The sequence below is a fragment of the Labrus mixtus genome, chromosome 14 (assembly GCF_963584025.1).
Source record: "Labrus mixtus chromosome 14, fLabMix1.1, whole genome shotgun sequence".
Taxonomy (NCBI): domain Eukaryota; kingdom Metazoa; phylum Chordata; class Actinopteri; order Labriformes; family Labridae; genus Labrus; species Labrus mixtus.
Window position 1 is genome coordinate 5,892,400 of NC_083625.1, and position 20,308 is coordinate 5,912,707.

At 39.7% G+C, this 20,308-nt stretch overlaps 2 protein-coding genes across 4 annotated transcripts in view; one reads left to right on the plus strand and one right to left on the minus strand.

The window, feature by feature from the left end:
- The window catches only part of LOC132988864 (serrate RNA effector molecule homolog), a 164,038-nt gene that overhangs the window by 19,654 nt on the left and 124,076 nt on the right, over window positions 1-20,308 (plus strand). The gene's annotated exons all lie outside the window — the stretch shown is intronic.
- On the minus strand, window positions 8,812-17,883 carry znf346 (zinc finger protein 346). Its single transcript, XM_061056480.1, has 7 exons — window positions 17,776-17,883; window positions 15,699-15,802; window positions 15,065-15,157; window positions 14,089-14,218; window positions 13,278-13,541; window positions 13,039-13,138; window positions 8,812-12,365 (listed from the first exon to the last, which is right to left on the minus strand). Exons 1-7 carry the CDS (start codon window positions 17,831-17,833, stop codon window positions 12,140-12,142), a joined length of 975 nt encoding a protein of 324 aa, XP_060912463.1. The 5' UTR covers window positions 17,834-17,883; the 3' UTR covers window positions 8,812-12,139.

Consider the following 20,308-nt stretch of genomic DNA (forward strand, 5'->3'; position numbering starts at 1 on the left):
TCACCTTGAGCAATGACATAAAGTAAGTAGCAGGAATAAAACATCCAGTTTTATTTCATTTTGACTTTAGATGGAGTGAAACCACATTATAATAATCCTCATTCCCAGTCCTGCATCACAGATTGTATTCCAGTACACCTGCAGTGACTGTGCAGGATACACGCGCTACACAAGCTGAAGTCCATTTACCATTTTTCTGTTTTTGGCCACCTGGGGGCAGCAGAAACAAGTGGTAAAAAAAACGTTAACATACAAAACACTTAATTAAACTTAATTTAGCAAATATGGTAAACAGTTCCTTATCGACACCTCCAGTTAGGTCGCAACATGATGAGTCATTTAAAAACTTTTGTCCGTCTTTCTACCAAGTCAAGATTTACTCTCCTTTTAGCGCTGTTTTGAGTCTCCATCAGCAACTTCTGTGAGAAATATCAGTCTTTGTAGCTTCTAAATGCTCCACTATGTCCTCTATCTTCTTGTTTATTTTCTCTGTGTGCAGACTGCTTTGAGACATTGAGTGTACTGAGGGTTAACAAAGCTTTTTTAGCTGTAAATATCTGCCTTACAGATACGACTTAAAGCAGTGGGAGCAGGGAGACTGAACCAAAAGTTGGTGAAGTCGAAGGTGGGGCAGCAGAACAATGAACTTAAACTCACTGTGAAAGTTGGTAAAAATGAAGAGCAGCCAAAAAGTTAGGTGACTCTTGTCTGGAGGTTCATTAGTGAGAGAGACACCATTCAAGCGGTCGTTAAACACGACGTCGCTGTTGTAAAAATACCACTTGAAGCTGTGTTTAAAGCTACTGTGAGGAGTCATTAGCTGGTTATGAAACAGACTGAAATTACAACTAATGTCTCAACATGACCTACAAAAATAAGCCAGACAATGTCGTTACTTTGAATGTCCTGAACGACTGCCAGGTGTTGGACAAGGTGATTAACAGCACAAAGAAGAAACCACTCTTTAATTACGTTTCTCATGGCAAAAACTCGGAGTGAACGATACTTTGAACGGTACATGAGTACAGTTGTTGAGTTAATGTACTTAGTTTTTTGCCAAAATGCTCTTTTGAATTCAGAATCATTTATTTAGTGTAGACTTTAAGCCAAAAGAGCGATTGGTCCTCCGCCATGTAAAATGGCATTATATAAATGAAATATATTATTATTGATATACATATTATTCTGGGGCTGCAGTCACTTAGCAGAGACAACATACAAATTTAAAAAAAAGAAAAGACATTAATATAATATCAAGGCTGCTACACTAGGCCGAAGAAAGGGAAATGTTTTCTGTCATTTGGGTGAACTAATCCTTTAATTGAACTGATTACGTTAGCTCCTCTGCTTCACCCTCCATACACTCACTCATATAGACGTCCACAGATCTCTGAAACAATCTCACTCTCCGGTCGGATTCTGTCTGCTCCTCGGTTCAGCTTGGGATCAGATCTGCTTCACATTGAGAGGATCAAAGCCTGGAGGGGGGGGGGGGGGCAGTAAGGCAGTTATGTGTTTCCACAGGGGAGTCCTCTGCCTGGGAAAGTGCAATAGGTTAGAATATCAATGAGACGTGCCTGAGAGCGTAACCGCTCACCTGTTGTCTGACTGCGGCTTTGGCACTGTTCCTCTGCGGTCGGGAGGCCTCGGCTTCCTCTCCAAAAGTCAGGCCCGGGTTTCCCAGCAAATACTTTTGACACAGAATAAATCATGAAGACGGCCTGCACCAACGCAGAACACAAGAACAGAGTGAGAGGAGTCAGTTAATTCAGACCTCATATAAAACGTGCAGACAGGAAACCAATAGGGAGACTGCTCTCTCCAATGTTTAGAATTTGGACTGCAGTGCCCATTTTAAACACTAGGTGTCAGAGTTACATATTGCTCCTTTAAGTTTGCCTTAAATTTGACAATTTATATCTCAATTTGTTAGAAAAATACATGTATCAAATGTTTCTAGTTCACTGTCAATAGGTCTAAATGATATGGTCAAAAGCCTAACCATGTGGTGAAAGAAGTCCATCACAGCATGTCAGTGTTAATCATCAACATTTGAGTGATTGGCAAAAGTTAAAAAGTTACTGATTGTCCCTTTAAGAGTCTGGGGTCTCTGCTTGAAACAGTCCTGACAAATCTGAGACAGGAAACAGAAATCGGAAACATTCAGTTGATCCAGCTGTTTCTCCCTTTCTCCCCTTCCTCCTCTATCTGTTTCTGTCTCACCCCGAACCCACCTCCCCCTCCTCTCCCTCCTCCTCTCCCTCCCACATATCAAGTATCCTGAGGGAGAGAACGAGGAGGAGGAGGAGGAGGAGGATGAGGAGGGGGGTCCAAACAGGTGTCTGACAGTCCCAGCAGCCTGTTGGTTGGTTGGTCTGCTGCGATTTTACCTCGTGCTCCCAGCTGCTCTCGTTTACACACACACACACACACACACACACACACACACACACACACACACATACTTGTCCATCTGTCACTAGAATTAGAGTAATCCATAGGAATTTTCAGATGTCATGGAAGGAGAGGTGTGTGTGTGTGTGTGTGTGTGTGTGTGTGTGTGTGTGTGTGTGTGTGTGTGTTGTAACCTGACCACACAACCACCTGCAGCAGACGGCTGAGAAACTAAAAAAAAGGGCATACACACTCTCACTTTCTCTCTTCTTCTACTTCTCTCTCTCTCTACATCTCTCTCTCTCTCTCTCTCTACATCTCTCTCTCTCTCTCTCTCTCTCTCTCTCCCTCTCTCTCTACATCTCTCTCTCTCTCTCTCTCTCTCTCTCTCCCTCTCTCTCTATCGCAATTCAATTCATTAGGGATTTTTTTTGGCATGGGAAACTTCTATATTGCCATAGTGAAAGTGAAAATAAAACACAGAATTAAGTATGATAAAAGAATAACACAAATGTACTATTAAAGAAACAAAGCCTTGAAGGATGACCTTATTGCAAAATAATGTATACATAAAAAACTGCTGATTATAATGATAATGGATAGCTTTGCTCTGCAGTTAGCTGAAAGTGAAAAACATCTTTCAATCAATCTTTAACATAGCAGCGTATACTCGGAAGGATTCATCAGCGATTTAAAGGCTGCCTCATCCCGAAGATGCATCCTTCATGGCCAAACATATCCTGCAGATTCATTGCACACCAAGTGCTGGTGCAGCTGTTGAAGTTGCTAGGCAATAAGAGACGACTGATGATGCAAACAGGAAATCGTCTGTAGACCAGACTCTCGTCTCAGATCGGTCTGAGCGGTCTACGTATGCAGGATCCTTCAAGATGCTGCCCCCCCGCCCCCCCCCCCCCCCCCCACACACACACACACACACCTGCAGCCGTCAGGTAGCACAGGAGGCAGGTGGGGCTGATTCCTATCTGGCCTCCTGTCAGTAACAGAGTGGCTTGCTGACTGATGGCTGATGGGAAATGGGCCTGCTGCATGCAGGGCAATGAGCTGATGACAGCCTGATCTGCCCGCCTGCTTTGATTTTCTGGTTACTTCACTGTGTTAGATGTTAGAGCTCCTCACGCCTACATAGATCTAACACGAGAAAAATGTTTTATTTGATTGAAGGTGAAGGCATAAAACCTTGTTGAAGATACATTGCCAAATTTTGTTTGCACGATTGATTATAAAACTATAACAAAGTAGCACAACTCAATATGAAATGGGCTGAAATGGCTGATTAGTTCCTCGGTCGAACAAACACAGAGATGTTTGGGACCCTGGATGTCTCCATTTCAATACAATGATCTCCATGAAAGCTGTCACAGAATGAAGGCTCTCACTTTCTGTCTATCACACTTTTTAACTCCTCTCACAATCTCATTTATTTATTTATTTTTTCCCATTTTCTGTGTCTCATATTTTGATCCCAGAAGATGTTCTGCTTCTCTTTTTATTTTTGATGTTATTTCAAGCAACTTAAATCCTTGATTATACACCAAAAAAAAAAAATGCTTGAATCTAACCAAACAGGTTAAATTGTTATAACCTATGATTTTGAGTTGACCTTTTAATGACCTAAAAGAGGACAACAGCAAACATGTCCACTGGAAACACCTCCCTCTGTATTTTCCAGCATGCAAACAGCGGAGAACATGCAAAACATGCAACCTGACTCCGTCCTACAAACAAACATCAGCTGATTGTTCTGTCACAGTGACACAGTGGGACATAGTGACAAATAAAAAAACATTCAGCCAAAGCACAAACGATCGAGCAATGTGTTCAAATAAGGTCTAGCTGTTGACACTGAGTGTGTAATGTGTCTGCACAGGTTGGATGTGATCGGATTTAAGAACATTACTGACAATTGAATAACAGGTATATGCTGGCCTTACACCAATGAAGTGATTTTAAAGTCGCAGTCACATTTCCAAATTCTAAATAAAATCCTGAGGGCTTTTCTGAAGCTCGGGCCCGCTCCTGTGATCTCCATCATTTGGTGTTATGGGGTCATAAAATCATACCTGTTTAACTTTATCACAGGTCTTCAGTCTGTTCAGTGACATAAACATTGTCCACAGCCAATAGGAGCGGTCTCACCAGCACCAAACAGGAAGCTGCAAACTAGTAAAGATGGCAGGGAAACGAAAGAACATGCGGTTGTCCTGGACTGTGGAGAAAATGGTGGCGTTGTGGAGAGACGTGACCTCCCCTTTGTACTTTGAACACATAGAGAGGAGAATAAAAAAGTGGACAGAAAGAGTTGCTGCCCTTGAAATCCTCCCTTGAATAAAGCATACTCACCAGGAATTTATTACCCTAGAAATCCATTGTTAGATCCGCTGATATCCAGGTTCTACTCGGTAATATGACCTGATTCATTATTCTCTGGATTTCCAGGACCGCAGCCACTATTTCTGTCCCTCTTTTTTCCTTCTGTCGTGGTAAGAAGGGGAGGACACGTCAGAGAGGCATTCCACCTCTCTCCACAACTTCACCAGTTTTATCTACCTTTTCTGTTTTCTGCTCAAAAGTTGTAGTTGTACATTTCTTGCAGGTTAGGGACACTGCAAGATCCCCAGTCTTTGCAAACCCTGAGTCTGTGACTTCAAACTCTGTGAGTTGCTGAGACATTGTCGTTAGATGCGAGACGTTGGTCTTTTGAAAGTATTTCCAAAGTTTTCTCAAAGTTTTCTTGAGTATGGACGGCATTAAATGAAGTCTTAAGATATCTTGAGTAAAGTAAATGATCTCTCTGTAAGGATAAAATATTAAAACCCAATCTTAATTATCCAGAATTACGGTTTAAAAATGTCTAAAAACCTGTTTCATATATCTTCAGCTGCATCAGATTTTTGATATATCTTATAGGCCATATCATAAATGTCACAGATTTCTTTATGTTATATTTCTTCCCTCCTGAGTGTTTTACTCTGTGATCACAAAAAGGCACATTTAGACCCTGTGAAGTTTTCTTTTACATTTGATGTGCATCAGATGAAGAAAGATCAGACGCCATAAAACCTTTGGCAACTATAGGGATCTATTTTCCTTTTGATCCTTTGAACACATGGGCTGCACAGTACAGGAAATGGAACAAGATACTGGAATAAAACAAAGCCATGTACAGTACTGAGTTTCCCTTCTGTGACCTGCAGACATGGATACCGTTGTAGTTGTTGTGTGTAACTGCACTGAAAGCAGAGAAGAGTTCTGATTAAAGCAACCATGTTGGTTACTGGAGTTTATGTGTCCTGTCAAAAAAGTGACATGAAGCTGAACCACCAGATGTGCTGGATGCATAGACTGTAAATATTAACGGACGAAGCCTGAGTGACGACACACATCTGTTACAGCAGGGGGCTCTGGAGGCTCATCGGCAGCAGCCGCCATGCTGGAAATCCTGTCTCAGCCTACCTTTAAGTCCACCTGATGACAGGCTAAGAGCGGGAGCGGGTTTTAAATCTCCTGACAAACTGGACTCACCTGTCAATCAGGTCAGCTACGCGCCTAACTATGGATTACACGTATAGTTCATTAAATCAAAACGGATGCATTGTAAAAAAAAATCCAACCCCTGGACAGTGTGTGCCCACTGGAAAAATGCAAAATTGCAACACGACATGGATGAGCATCAGGCACAGAACCAACAACAGAGCCCTGTTTCCCATGACGTAAGGTTCCTTTTATGATTCCTTTACTCTGGCTGAAATGATCCAAAGTGTCCTTTCTCTTCTAGGTGAAAGGAAAGTAGAAAAGAACACCTGGATGCATCTTCTGCTTCTGTAATTCTTATTATTAGAAATTAGCATAAAGCTTGCATCCAGACAAATATAAAAGGATCCATGACAATTTCAAAATGTCTCACAAACACACTCTGGCAAGCAAAGCCGTTTTCCAGACACAAATGAAAATTTAACTGACAATGAAAGACAATTTGTTCCATCGTTTCTGTCGGTGGATACTGTACGAAGATGCAGTTTCATGCATTAAAGCAGACTGGGCGCATTTGAATACTGTCATGCCTCTTTTAATTGAATCACAATAACAGTGAAGCTCACTCAGCCTGCAGGGGACCAGGACAAATTGTCTTGTCTGACTACTCTCACCGACTGTCCTGTTGTCACCCCGAGTGCATCACATACTGTTCCCGACTGGACACACAAACACAGCTGCACTGTTGTTCACTGAGGTTTGATGAAAGCAATAATAGTGTGTTTACCTGAAATTGACCCAGAAGCATCACTCCCAGGGGATTAACCTAAAAGATTTAAGACTGTGAGGGGGGGGGGGGGTCAGCGACAGAGAAACCTCAGCCTGGAAATGAACAGCCAGTTGACCGGCGCTGTGTGGAGTTCTGAACAGCCTGCATGTGTGTTTTATGTATTCATCTTTGTATTAGCTGTGGATAAACACTGGCTCACGGGTGACACCTCCAGACTGCAGGAAAAACACTGAACTCTGTTTAAAGGACTCGTTGTTGTTGAGCTAAGTGCTTGTCCAAACGTCGAGACCCTATTTCTATGAAATCTTTATCACAGTCTCAGTGTGAGACTTTACTTTATACTTTATTTCAGACCCATAGGTCCATATGACATGGCTTTAAATAAAAAAGAAGTAAAACTCTTGTTCCAGTAGGAGCAGTTATAGGAAGATATTTCACTGGTTAGAAGTCGACACGGTCTGAAGGAACACTGATGTCATGGATTTATCTGCATCAATCAGGTTTCAGCAATATCAGAAAAATCTGAACGATAATGAAGACATTGTCAATTATTTCTGATCAAAGAAAAATGAGTCATAGTGTCACTTGCAAAAACGGTCCACTTGGGGGCAGCAGAATCAAACAGTAAAAACTGTATTTTAAGGTCATATGACAATTAACAAGGAAACCATTGCTTATTTACAATTTGAGCAGCTAGGAGCAACTGTAAGAGTTTGCTCTAAGAAAATCTGAAACTGTGAAGCTTTTTGCCAAATGATCACTCTGAGTCTAGTGTCTCTACTTTGGTCTTTACCAACGCCTAAAAGTTAAATATCTGTCTCTTTAGCTGCTAAATGCTAAAAGCTACTACGCTATGGAGATAAATGATGGCGCTACAATGAAGCTAGATCAACATCCTCTCAAAAGTGTGTGATATGAATTTGGGATAATTTCTCAAACATAACACAACATAAAGTACTTTACCAAGGAAAACTTATTTTAACATATTTTAACCATAGACTGTAAATAACAGTGGACTAAGCCTGAGTGACATCACCCATTGGTTACTGCAGGGGGCTTTTGAAGCCTGTCAATGGTGGTTGCCATGCTGGAAATGTTATCTCAACCTAACTATCAGTCGACTTAAAGACAGACAGAGAGCTGGAGCTGAGGCGGATTTTAGCCTCTTAACAAACAGTAACACCGTGTCTATATTTTCTTTTTTTTACTATTTGGGACTTCAGGGGCTCCGTGCATTTCAAATGTCCCAAGACAGCGCTCTAAAGAAATCAGAAGAGTTAAGTATGCATCAAAGATATTTTAGAAGTTGGTCAGTTTAAAGTATAAGTATGTGTAGTATACAATGATTGATCGATTAATGTTATTAAAGAAAAAAAAAAGTGCATGCTTGTTTTTTCAGTGTGCTCATTGTTAACGGGGTCAAATGAGGAGAACTGAGCCTGAACCCTGAATAAGCTTTTGTCATGAGCAGAGTCCAAGAAACCCTGCTGCTGATCCAGCACGAGCAAAGAGTAAGAGCACCACCATGTGGACTGAGTCTGAATCACAGGGTGATGTTCAGAAACATTTAGTTATTGAGAGTTACGGCTTTGTTTTGTTTGACTTGTCTGTGGTCAATATGTGCTTGTTGAACATCTAATTGAAAACTTGAATCTGCTGCTCACACCGTTCTGTTTAAGCAACGAGTCATCACTGTTACAGTATATAGTCAATCTGGACAACAAATCTATTTCCTTCATTTTTCTTGATATCGGTGGTGAGTCCTCGTAGGAATATGCAGCTGTAAGACCTTTCAACGTCACATTAACAGCACCTGAAGTTGCAGGACAGATGTTTGATGACATGACATATTGGACAGACAGCACAGAAAGATTTTCTGAAAGGCAACTTCACTTACCTTTACAAACTTCCCCTGATAATCACCTAAAGCTACATCTGCTGAAGTCTGATTTTAAAATACACATTTAAAACCATTTTAACCGAGACAGACGCTGAGTGTTACAAATGTAGTCACTGCTGTTTGGTTGACAAACAACGTTAAGGTCTAATTTCTAAACTACTTCATTTGTATAAGAAATTAATTGATTGTAACAATAAATCTGTGTTCACAAAATAAAAACATGTCCACACCGTTTCTCTTAAAACATCTCTTTACTTAAGCACATCTTTGCGGCATCTTTTTCCCCCTCAGTTGTACACAACTTATAGTGAAAGAAAAATCGTAACCACGAAACAGCTAACACACAAAAAGATGAGGGTGTAACAGGAAAGGCCTTTAGTCTTTAACACACCATGTACTCGACAATATGCATGAGCCCTCTTTGTATAAATAACATCCAAAAAAAAAGATTTATTTTTTTTCTCTTTAGCTGGAAGGTTTGAGACATTCAGTACTAAAATATTCAACGTCCTGTACGAGGACAAACGGACTAAAAAAAGTTGTTCTAATATTGACATCACTTCCTAATCTGACATCACTTTTAAAGATCTCTGCGGTAAATATTCTCTGCTATTGACAGTAATTACAGAGCTCAGAGAGCAGCTACCGTACGTCTCTTTTAGAGTTCATGACGCCCCGTTTGTACGGCTAAAAATCTTTAAAAATCTTCACCCTTTAATAAACTTAGAATTGAACTCATTACAAAAAAGCTTAGCGTTCATTCATCTCACAGCTGTAATGAATCCACTGCATTTGAAACCAGAGGATACTATTCCTTTATTTTCACCATGATCCTATTTTGCCCTCTTTTTTTTTTTCATTCTTTCCAAACTCCTGAAAACTGAGAAAGAAACTATTTATATAAAATGACATCAACATGTAGAAAATGCTTACTTTTGACTTTGTCGGGTACTTTTTGAAGCTTGAGAGGATCTCATTTAGACTCTATAAGGTCAAATTAACCCTTTAGCAGCGTCTGTAACTTTCAGCGATGAATGAGGAGCCTCCATTCGTTTCTTCATATTAGTGTCCTACAGTTAAACAGTTCTCTCCTTTTTATGCAACCATCACATGGACATATCTCACAATCAACAGGAAATGAACAAAAGTTGGCCAGTAAAAACAGTTTCAAAAAAAAAAAAGGATAAGATGAAACACTTAAAGAAAATGTTTTTACCCAAAGGTACTCAGAAATGTGCACAGAAGTTGAAATCATGTAAAACAATCAAAAAACAAACTTCTGGAGAGGTTTCTTTAAGCTTGAAATTAAAATGCTCTTAAATGAAACCAGAAAACTGAGTTCAACTTTTACAAACTTTGAGCTGACCTGTAATTTTCTTTAATCTCTCCGGATGGTTACGACATCTTAAGCGGCTACAGTGACGGATCTGAATGTGCAAAATGTCACAGCCTCTTCAACACCAGAGTAGGAGAATAATGCAGCTTGCAGTTAGAAGAGACAAGACGTGAGGTTGTGTCTGAATACATTCACTGAAGACACTAAAACAAATATATATTCAGTAGAACTAAAGAAAAAGTCACATGAACTGGGAAGCAGCTTACTTTTGTATTTTCATTGCTTACATGCAGTTTGATTACTAGATGTTAGCGTTATTAATACAGGCTTAACGACTTTAATGTGCTGTAGTGCTGTGTGTTCTTTTTTGTTTTCTCTCTCTCTCTCTCTCGCCCCCTCCAGGTGCTGCTCCTAGCCTTACTGCAGCCACCGGTCGAGCACACCTGAGCCTCCTCTGCATTCAGAGGCAGAGTATAAAGAGCAGGGGGGAGCTGACAGTCGGTGTCAGTGGAGCATCCGGCTGCGTGCGACTCTGCTGCCCTGCAGAAGAGGTTGTTCCTTCTGTGGAAGGAGCGGGCTTTCCTCAAGGCCTTGGTGTTCTGCATTGTTAATCTTAAGGTTTTTGGGTCAACAGAGTTCCCCCCTCCCCCCCCAAAAAAGGCGCTTGTTTTCAGTTGTGACATTTTCCTGGTTTTGTTAATACTTATAGATTTGCTTATACTTAGATCCTCCTGTAAAAGCAGCATTCTGAGCCAATCCTAGAAATTCATATCAGACAGTCCTCTGTTCTGACCTCACAATTCCTTTCTAACAGAACGACTCCCAAAACCAAATATTTGACCTTTTGAGAGTAGCCGTGTTTAACACTGTGAGACTGTCTCATTCATATTTCATGGTTTATAAGTACTTAAAGTAGTAGTTATGTTACTCCATAGGTTTCATGACATAAAACTTAAATGTAGCCTTTCATTTGAGGTACTTAACAAGATACACACACTGGTTCATCGGCCACATATACTCTTGTCATTATTGCTACTACCACAAGAGGGCACCTATGATTCACATCACACAGGACCCACGCAGCGTCTTTTTTTGAGAGGACTGGTTAATCATTTGAATGATGCTCAAAGCTTTAACACGGAGCACTTCTTCTCAGCTGTCATGCGAGGGATCATTCTCTGAGTAACTTGATATCAGGCCAAAATTTAACTTTTGTTCAGCTGGTGCCTGTTCTGGTCAAAGATCTTTAGTGAGGAAAGAACCTCCACTCTGCGACCTCATGAAAAGATGTAAATGTATCGAGTGCTTCTGAAATACTGAAGACTTCAAACTTGTGATGCAGCTTCTTGTTCATCGCTCTGGCTGATGATCTCACATTGGTTCCCTTTTTAAATGTTTCATTCTCCCAGAGGAATCGTCTGATGAAGTGCTAGGGTGGATTTAGTAGTGAACAAGTGTCAGTATGTCGCACAGTTAATATTAGCATCAGACCAGAGTGTGTGTCAGCAGGTGTGTAAATGTATAGATTTGAAATGGCCTCTTGGACGAGAAAACTTCACTATAAAGGTGTGTTTAATGTTACTACCATCCTGACACCTTCGTAGTACAGTTATTTTAAAGCTTGCATAGAATGTATGATCAGATTTGGGGTTTTAGTGTTTACAGATATAAATCTTTTCTTGCTCCTTTCCTACAGAACACTTTCAACATGTGAAACCATTGGCTTCCCCTGAAAATTATAAGATTCAAACGAAATTAAAAGGACAAAAATAAAAACAAAAAACAAACTAGCGTACAAAAAAGTCTGGGTATGTGGATAACCAGCCTTAATCATTTGAGAGAGATTTTCAAACTGAAGACGCCTGTTGAACCCTCAAAGTTGCCCTTCATCATGATTGTAGGTCACGATCACACTCTGGAGGTGAAACAGCTTTTCTTATCAATTCATCAGAAGCTTTGTGACGGAGAAAAAAACAAAAAACACACTCAAAACAAAATTGTGTTGTTTTCAGGTGGGACTCCTAAATAAATAAATAAAATGACCTGTTGGGATGTTCAGAGTCCAAACCTGTGGTGAAGATGAAAACGTACTTAGAGATTCTGGCAGGAGCTGAAGGTCCATGGAGGTCGATGTTAATGAGCTGGGGGGGAGGGGGGGGGGGGGGGGGGGCTGGTTGTTGTGTGTCATTCTATGTCCTGACTGAAAAACCTCTGCAGCCCAAACTCAAGTGTACTGGCACTCCTCTGAGTACTCCGTGTCCTCAGGAGCGTACTGCTCACCTCCGGCTGTGTACACTTCACCTTCTCCCGTGTATGCTTCTCCTTCCTCTGCTGCAAACTGCTCTTCTGCAGGTGTGTTGCTGTACTGGTTTTCTCCAGCGGCGTCGCCACTGAACGATTGCTCTGCTGCCTCTTGGTTCTCTGCAGTCTTCGGGCCTGACTTCTTCACTCTACAAAAACACATTTTAAGGCTGATTTGAGATGTTGTTTTTTTGTTTTTTTCTGAGAAACAAAAGTTCAAACACATTTTCTGTTTTACAATTCTGTTCATTAAAGAATCCATTTTTAAAAAATCAAGAAGACAAGCATTTAAATCTGAGTATAAATATCAATATATTCTTCTTTTTTTTTTTTTTTAACATACAGTACATGTCACATTTTAGTTGTATCAAAAATCTCTCCCTAAAGAGGAAGTTAAAAAGCTGGGCCAGCCTGTACCCCTATACCAAATATAATTTACCCATAAAACTGAATTAAACTGTCGCCCTTTTCAGATTGCTTCTCTGAAACAACCATAACTAAGTTCAGCCGTCATCATTACATCTTTGAACATTAATATAGACTCCACGACGGTGTAACAATGGTGACTTAACTAGTCTGAATTCACATTGCTTTACGGGCTGCAGGAGCATGATGTAGAGAAACACATGAGCTCCACATACACACACACACTCAGACACGCACACACACACTCAGACACACACACACACACACAGTGCTGCTCTCCCCTGCTGGCTCCGCTTACCAGTCTCGCCCCTGTGTTAGTACCTACCCTAATACGTAATATGTAATCAGGCCAACCCCTCTTAATTTTAAAATGTTTAGCAACGTGTGTGTTCTTACTGGTTCTTGTGTTTGGCTCCACTTATGTGAGACTGGTACTGCTCCACAGAGTTCAGTTCAATGCTGCAGACGGTGCATGGGTAGCCCTTTAGCGTGGAAGCTGTAGACATGCGGGGGAAAAAAGATGATTCAATTTTTCTGATAGACAGAAATGTAGTCATGAATTATCTTTGAGTGTAACTGTTAAGTGGCATCTTCTGAAAACATAACTATGTGATTTCCTGTCTGTGTGCTCCCACCTGGTGCTGTGGAGGGCCCGTATGTCTCCATCAGTTTCAGCTTGGTCATCTGTTTTCGATGCTTCTTGCCCACGTAGTGCTGCTGGGCCATGAGCGGGTTGTTAAAGGAGGCCTGGCAGATGGAGCAGAAACGATCAGGGTTGCTGTTGTTGTTGTTGTTGTTGCTGCCGCCTGTCACCGCCACACTGCTCAAATCCTCCGCAGGCTTCTTCTTTGGCTGAACTGTTGGTGGTGTTTGGGAGGGAGGTGTTTGCGAGGCAACACCTGCAGAACAGAGAACAATTGTAGAACGGTTTGATTTTATGAATAAAGCTCAGTGAGCAGGTTGTTTTAGCTGAATGAAACCTGAACAGGACCCAAAGGGTTAGTATATAGTCTTGTCTCTCTGATTATCCTGCTTATCACACAGCTACTTACTACAGAAATCAATCATTTGAGACTTCATTTTGACTTGTATTTTCTTTTCTGGCTGTCCATACTGCATCTGTTAAATATTTACTTCTCTGCTCTGTGAATTTCAGTTCCCCTTGCAAACAGTACGACATGACATTTAGTGCTTTTGTACTGAAAGTGGACAAACGGATGTGTGGTGCTTTGTATTGACGAGCTGTTGACTCAAATCACAACACTCAGAAGCCAATAACAAAAAGTTTTTCTCTCTGTGTTGACACAAGTCAAAGCTCAACATATCAAAAGCAAACGAACATCAATTAAGATACAACAGGAAGACATACGAGTAAAGCATTTAAACAAATAAAACAAAAGCATTGAAAGAAATAAAGAGCTTTTATTTTTATAAGCTCATAAATACCTGGGATCAGCCTCAGGTTCTTAGCGTGAACTTTGCCCTGGTAGTGGGACTCAGCCACCACCGGAGAGGAGAAGGTCATGTCACATATATGACACTTCTTAAACCGGTCTGTGTCTCCATTGTTACAGTCCTGTTTATAAAGACACACAAAGCATGTAGGTATATGAAACGCTTCAAGAAGCATCATTTGTCAGTTAGAGATCACTGTTCCTCTAGTCTGTATTTCTTTCCTGAAGCAAAAAAAACCTTAAACTGTCTATTTTGTATTCTGCAGATGTTTTAGTGCATTTCTATTTGCTGAAACAGAAATACAAAGCGCCCAAAGTTTGAATGCTCTACGTCATCGGCGCCAAACCTGGGGCCAAAGCTCTTTGGGGGGGACGCGAGGGTTTGCCTTCTCTGGGGTTGTCAAAATTAGACTTGCACATATTAACCGAAATGATGACATCACACATACTTGATAGTGTTTTTTCAAATGTCCTTTAGGTAAGAACAAGTGTGTGGAGGTCTAATCTTTGAAATGGGGGAGGGTCTGCTTCAATTAAAAAAAGGTTAGCAACCACTGCTCTACGTTGTAGAAGACTGGAACCCAAACACAAGAGGACAATGATGAATTGTGCTCAAAATGCATTTTCTGCATCAGCAATAGTGCTGACAGCATTCTCCCAGTTTGTCTGAGCACTTAAATAGTTGTTTCATTATTTAACTTGAATGCATGTTGTTTGTAGCTGTGGATGCCTGCATGTCTGTGCACTTTAAGGTGAAGCATTTCTAATGTCATTGTACAATTGTTTAATGATATTCAAGGCTTTCTATTCTTTTCTACTTTTGGGTGCTTTTCAATTTATAGTTTGCACATCACAATACCTTAACAAAAATAAGTTTGTTTTTGAGACACTGAAGAGCAACTGTTGTTTTGGCAAATTGAAATGGTTTGTGTTACGTGAACAGTTCAAACGGAGCTCTCTGTACTCACAGCGTCAGGCGAAGACTTGATCTTTTTGATCGCTTGTTCCTTCTCATTTTGGAGGGAAAAATAACGCCGCACTTTGTTGGCGTGTTTCTTGCTCTGAAAAAAGTAAAGTGAACAACACATAGTATGATCTCAACCTTTTGCATTACACTTATATTGAAAAACAACACAAAGGTTGACTTGTCTGATATCCTCTTGTACAGAAAGAAGCCGCCACTCAAATGCTTTTAAACTTCAACAGGTGGAAAATAGATCTTTTTAATACGTCCAAAAAGACTAAGCTCCATTATAGCTGCTTGGTTTTATATAAAATCACTTGTGTAAAATGGATGGCTTGATCATTCTGAACATTTGACTTTATAATCCATCCACTTTTAATATTAGCTATATGAAATATTCTATAAATGTCAAAGCAGTTAATGCAATGATTCACAGCTTCTATTTCCTGACTATAGCTTTGATTCAGTGTATACAATCTGTTTAAGCTGTAACCTTTGGAGTCTCCTCGCTTAGAACAACGTCATCAATGTTTCTCTAATTGTATAAACCAATAAATTCTGCAGCTCTCCTCCCAGTTTCCGAGAAAAAAAGTTAAGTCCCCTGACACTGAAACAGCGCGGGCTGTGTGCTCACTGACCTGATAATGAGTCAACTTCTGAGACTCTGAAATGAGGACGGCACTGCAGACTTTACACTGAGAGTCAGAAAACAGGTCACCATGCTCCTTTATCATTTTATTTACTGCAGGGGGGGAAGACAGAAACAGGAGATCACAAAATCAGGTTCATCTTCTGGGAAAACATTAAAATCATACAACTTTCGAAAAAAAAAAAAAAAGTTTAAACAACAGTTTCACTTAAAGATACTTGAAATTTAGAATACATAACTTTCGAGAAAAAAAAAAAAAGAAAAAAACATGTAGACCTGACTAATTCAATGCTGTTGACTTAATGTAGAAGATGAACTGATGCATTAACTCATGCAATGAATATCACTCACTTAACTAAAACATATGTTACATCAGCGGAAATGTTTTCTTTTTATCCCTTTTACACATGGAACGTGTTAAATCACTGGCTAAAGTGCTCATGATGGATAGGCCGGGTCTTTGTAATACAGCAATGAGTAAGGTCTTTTACCTGCTTTTTGTAACATAACAATAAGTAAGGTATTTTACCTGCTTTTTGTAACATAACAATAAGTAAGGTATTTTACCTGCTTTTTGTAACATAACAATGAGTAAGGTCTTTTACCTGCTTTCTGTAACATAACAATAAGTAAGGTATTTTACCTGCTTTTTGTAACATAACAATAAGTAAGGTATTTTACCTGCTTTTTGTAACATAACAATAAGTAAGGTATTTTACCTGCTTTTTGTAACATAACAATAAGTAAGGTCTTTTACCTGCTTTCTGTAACATAACAATAAGTAAGGTATTTTACCTGCTTTTTGTAACATAACAATGAGTAAGGTCTTTTACCTGCTTTTTGTAACATAACAATGAGTAAGGTCTTTTACCTGCTTTTTGTAACATAACAATGAGTAAGGTCTTTTACCTGCTTTTTGTAACATAACAGTGAGTAAGGTCTTTTATCTGCTTTTTGTAAAGTGTCTCGAGATAACACTTGTTATGAGTTGACGCTATACAAATAAAAATTGATTGATTGATTGATTGAATTGATTGACTGGCAAGCTATCTTTGGAAAGTTGAACAGAGTTTTGAGGCCTTTTATCATTAAGATCCATGTGTCTGTTCCACATCTTCTAAAAAAAAAAAAAAAAAGCTTCTTAAAGGCATGACAGGAAAGGTAAAGCCACACTGCCTGAGTTAACAGGGTATCGCAGGAGTCATAGTTAAAAAAAAAAAAAGTTTTGAGATCAGGAAATTTGATTGTTGTTACCACACAGACTTCTCAGGTTCCTGGAGGGCTTACATTTAAGTGCTTTACATTTAAAGCACTTTGTCCCACACCATGCACTGTAGATGGACAATCCCTGTAGTATAGTATGACTTCTCTTCATTATAATTTAACAACAATTTGGGGCTGAGCTTATTAGTAGTTTACAGTAGGCTTATCTTTTTGTAAACAATGCAAACATGATAAACTGGCTTTAGACTTTACCACCTGAAACAGACAACAGGTAGATTTAATGTATGCTTCAAAACAACAAAGTATTGAGTTAAAGAAATATGCTCACTCTTTGTTGTATCTTCTACTATAATAAGTACTCTACTGGGACTTGGTAACATGAATTGACTAATAAAGACAGACAGATAATTTGCATTATTAAAATGTAACATGTGTTTTCTGCCTCACATGTGTCAATATGCTACAAGCACAATTCAAGAGCAGGATTGAAGGTAAATAAAGCCGCATAACACATGCAGATCTGCTGCAGAAAAACTGATGATGGCTCCCTATACATCCACTGTCCCACAGGCACAGGGATCAATATGCAATTTCACTGAATCAACATCGGATGCAGACATGCTCTCCTCGACCTTGGAAGCAGAAACGGCTGCAGCTAGCTCAGCTAACCATTTATTAGCAGAGCCGCTGCGCTCACCATTCAATGCCGGGCTAACGTTAGCATGCAATAAGCTAACAGCAACACAGGCATGTAAGCACTTGAATAGCGTCGATGGGACTAGGCGCATTGAGGTGCTGTTTTGCTGAGATAAACATTGAATAAGCCATGAAAGGGGCCATACCCTCCGCCAGCCCCGAAGGTAAGTAAGGAAAATCCTCCGTCTGCATCGCGACGGCCATAATTTCAACTGTTAACCTGCGGAGTCTTCACGCATGCGCATTGGATAGGCGCATTGAGAAAAAAGCGAAAACAACAAAGAGCCTTCACTCTGCGTGTATTTGAATGTTCAAGCAACAGGCGCATGTAAGAATTGTTTTTAGATATGACAGAAGGTCTTTGAACCCTTCTATGGGTTATTTGTTCACGAAGCCCAATTTGTCCCGATAGTATTTTAAAATCAGAATCAGAAATAGGCTACTTTACCCCTTTTTAACCTATATTGGAGTACAGAAAGCACAGACTTTGCGAAGAGGCCTTTATGGACTTATTTGGACAGATATTCCTAAAGAGGCCCGTACTCAACCTGTTTTCAACCCTTAATCAAGCTTACTCTTTACTGCCTGAAGTCTTGGTTATGTAGCCATTTTATTTGTAATTATTTTTGTAATCTCTTGTTATTGTAATTACATTTACTCTTTATTTAAATGTTTTTTCCTCCTGTTTGTTTTAAGTATTTCTCTTGTCTGTTTTTCTCCCCCCCCCCCTTCTTCTGTCTTTCAATTTAAAAAGAATAAAGATTTTTTAAAAAAAGAAATAGGCTACTTTATTAATCCCAGAGGGAAATTCGATCATTACAGTTACAAAAAAAATACTGCAATAAACTGTACGCCTATTAATTTTTTTTAACCAGGAGTGTTGAAATTATTTTATTTCATAGTTCTAAATCTATACTACAAACATGTATAAACAATAAGTTTAAAAGTTTCTTGGTTTGAATTTCATGATTGAACACAAAATTGTTATAATCCATTAAAGCTCCTTTGAGGAGTTTTTTTTAGGCTACTGGTTATGAAACAGACTTGAATAGACTTGAACACAATTATATTAGGTAAGTAGATTTCACATTAATTCATTAACAGCAAGCTGTATCGGCCTTTTTATGTAATTTCTACGGTACACCGTCTTGATAAACATTTGACTGTAAAAAAAAAAAGGAGAAGATTATTATGTTAATGGACACCATCTACAAGTTCAGCAAAGGCTATATCCCAAAATTCACACCTGCAGACTTTGAGGTGCGTTCTGGGTAAGTTTATGAGTGCTTAGTGCTGTCCCACTGTGATAACGTCAGGTGAGTGAGGGCTCTGATGTAGACTTTTAAACAGCAAATTGTGCCCTTTTTGTGAGTCTGTATACGGTATCTGCAGATTTTCCTGTGGGACTTACCCAAAGTTGATTGCAAACTTGGTGGATGGAAAGGACATGATCGCCCAGTCACCCACTAAAAACAAGTGTTTGTATATTGTAGCATAAGAAAATCGAATCAAAGTGCCAGTGATGTGAAAGGGAAATGTAAATACATTTAAGATAGAAGGATTGATAAATTGTTTGTGTTTTTCAGTAAAAATAATCTGGGACAATCAGTAATCAGTGCTAAGGCTTTATGTTGGAGATTGGGATTGGGCCAAAGAAATAAGAGGTAGTCTTCCCCTTTGTCCATATGGGGTCACCAAAAGCAACACAAACTGAAAGGTCCTCACAGTAATCATCACTATAGGCTTATACACAACAACTTATGTTTTAATTCAACCACATACTTTAACTCTTAGCTAACACAACTTTACGCTACTAATTAATGCTTATCTTATTGCATTGTAAAACGTGATCAAAAGACACGTGTTTACATCACCTGACAACAGCAGAAAAATCTGAATATTATAATAAACTGCAAGTTTGAGAATACATAAAAGGTGGACACTAATTCAATCTCTTAAAGCAAAGTCCTCCCCAGAACTTAACTTTGGTGAAACTTACATCTAGTAGAGAATCGTTCCCTTTGCACATCCTGCCACGATGAAAGCCAACAAAAGTCACACATGCTTTATGTTTTTTTTTTTTTTGTTTTTTTTTTAAGATTTATTTTTGGGCTTTTAATGCCTGTAGTTTAGAGATAGGGGAATAGCTAGAAATCTGGGAGCAGTGGTGATTCTACAGTCCTTTTGGGGGCCCTAAAACCAGTGTTCAGCAGGGCAATAAGAGTCATTGCAAAATTTGCACATTATGGTTTGCTGCTTTAGTTTAACTTTTGTCAGCCCTCTGAGGCCCCTACTGGTCTTTGGCCCCAATCGGTTGCCTGTTGACTAGCAGCGCCTTTGTCTGGGAGAGAGCGAGAGTGGGAATGACCATAGACTGTAAATATTACAGACATGACATATAGGAAAGGAGCCACAGGTCGGATTCGAACCCGGGTAGCCCACTCTAGAGGACTTAAACGTCTGTAGCTTACATGGGGTGCACGCACTTACCATATAGGTTACCGGCACCCACAGCTTTATGTTTGTTTGATGTGGCTGGTTCAATAGTGTTGCTGATTGGGAAGTGAAGGGCACGAAATTCATAAAAGCATTGGTGAGTGAGGTAAGGCAGGTAAGGAGTGTCAGGATTGCTGTCATTTCAGTCAATGTTTTCAGAGGCACTGTTTGTCAACAGGCAAA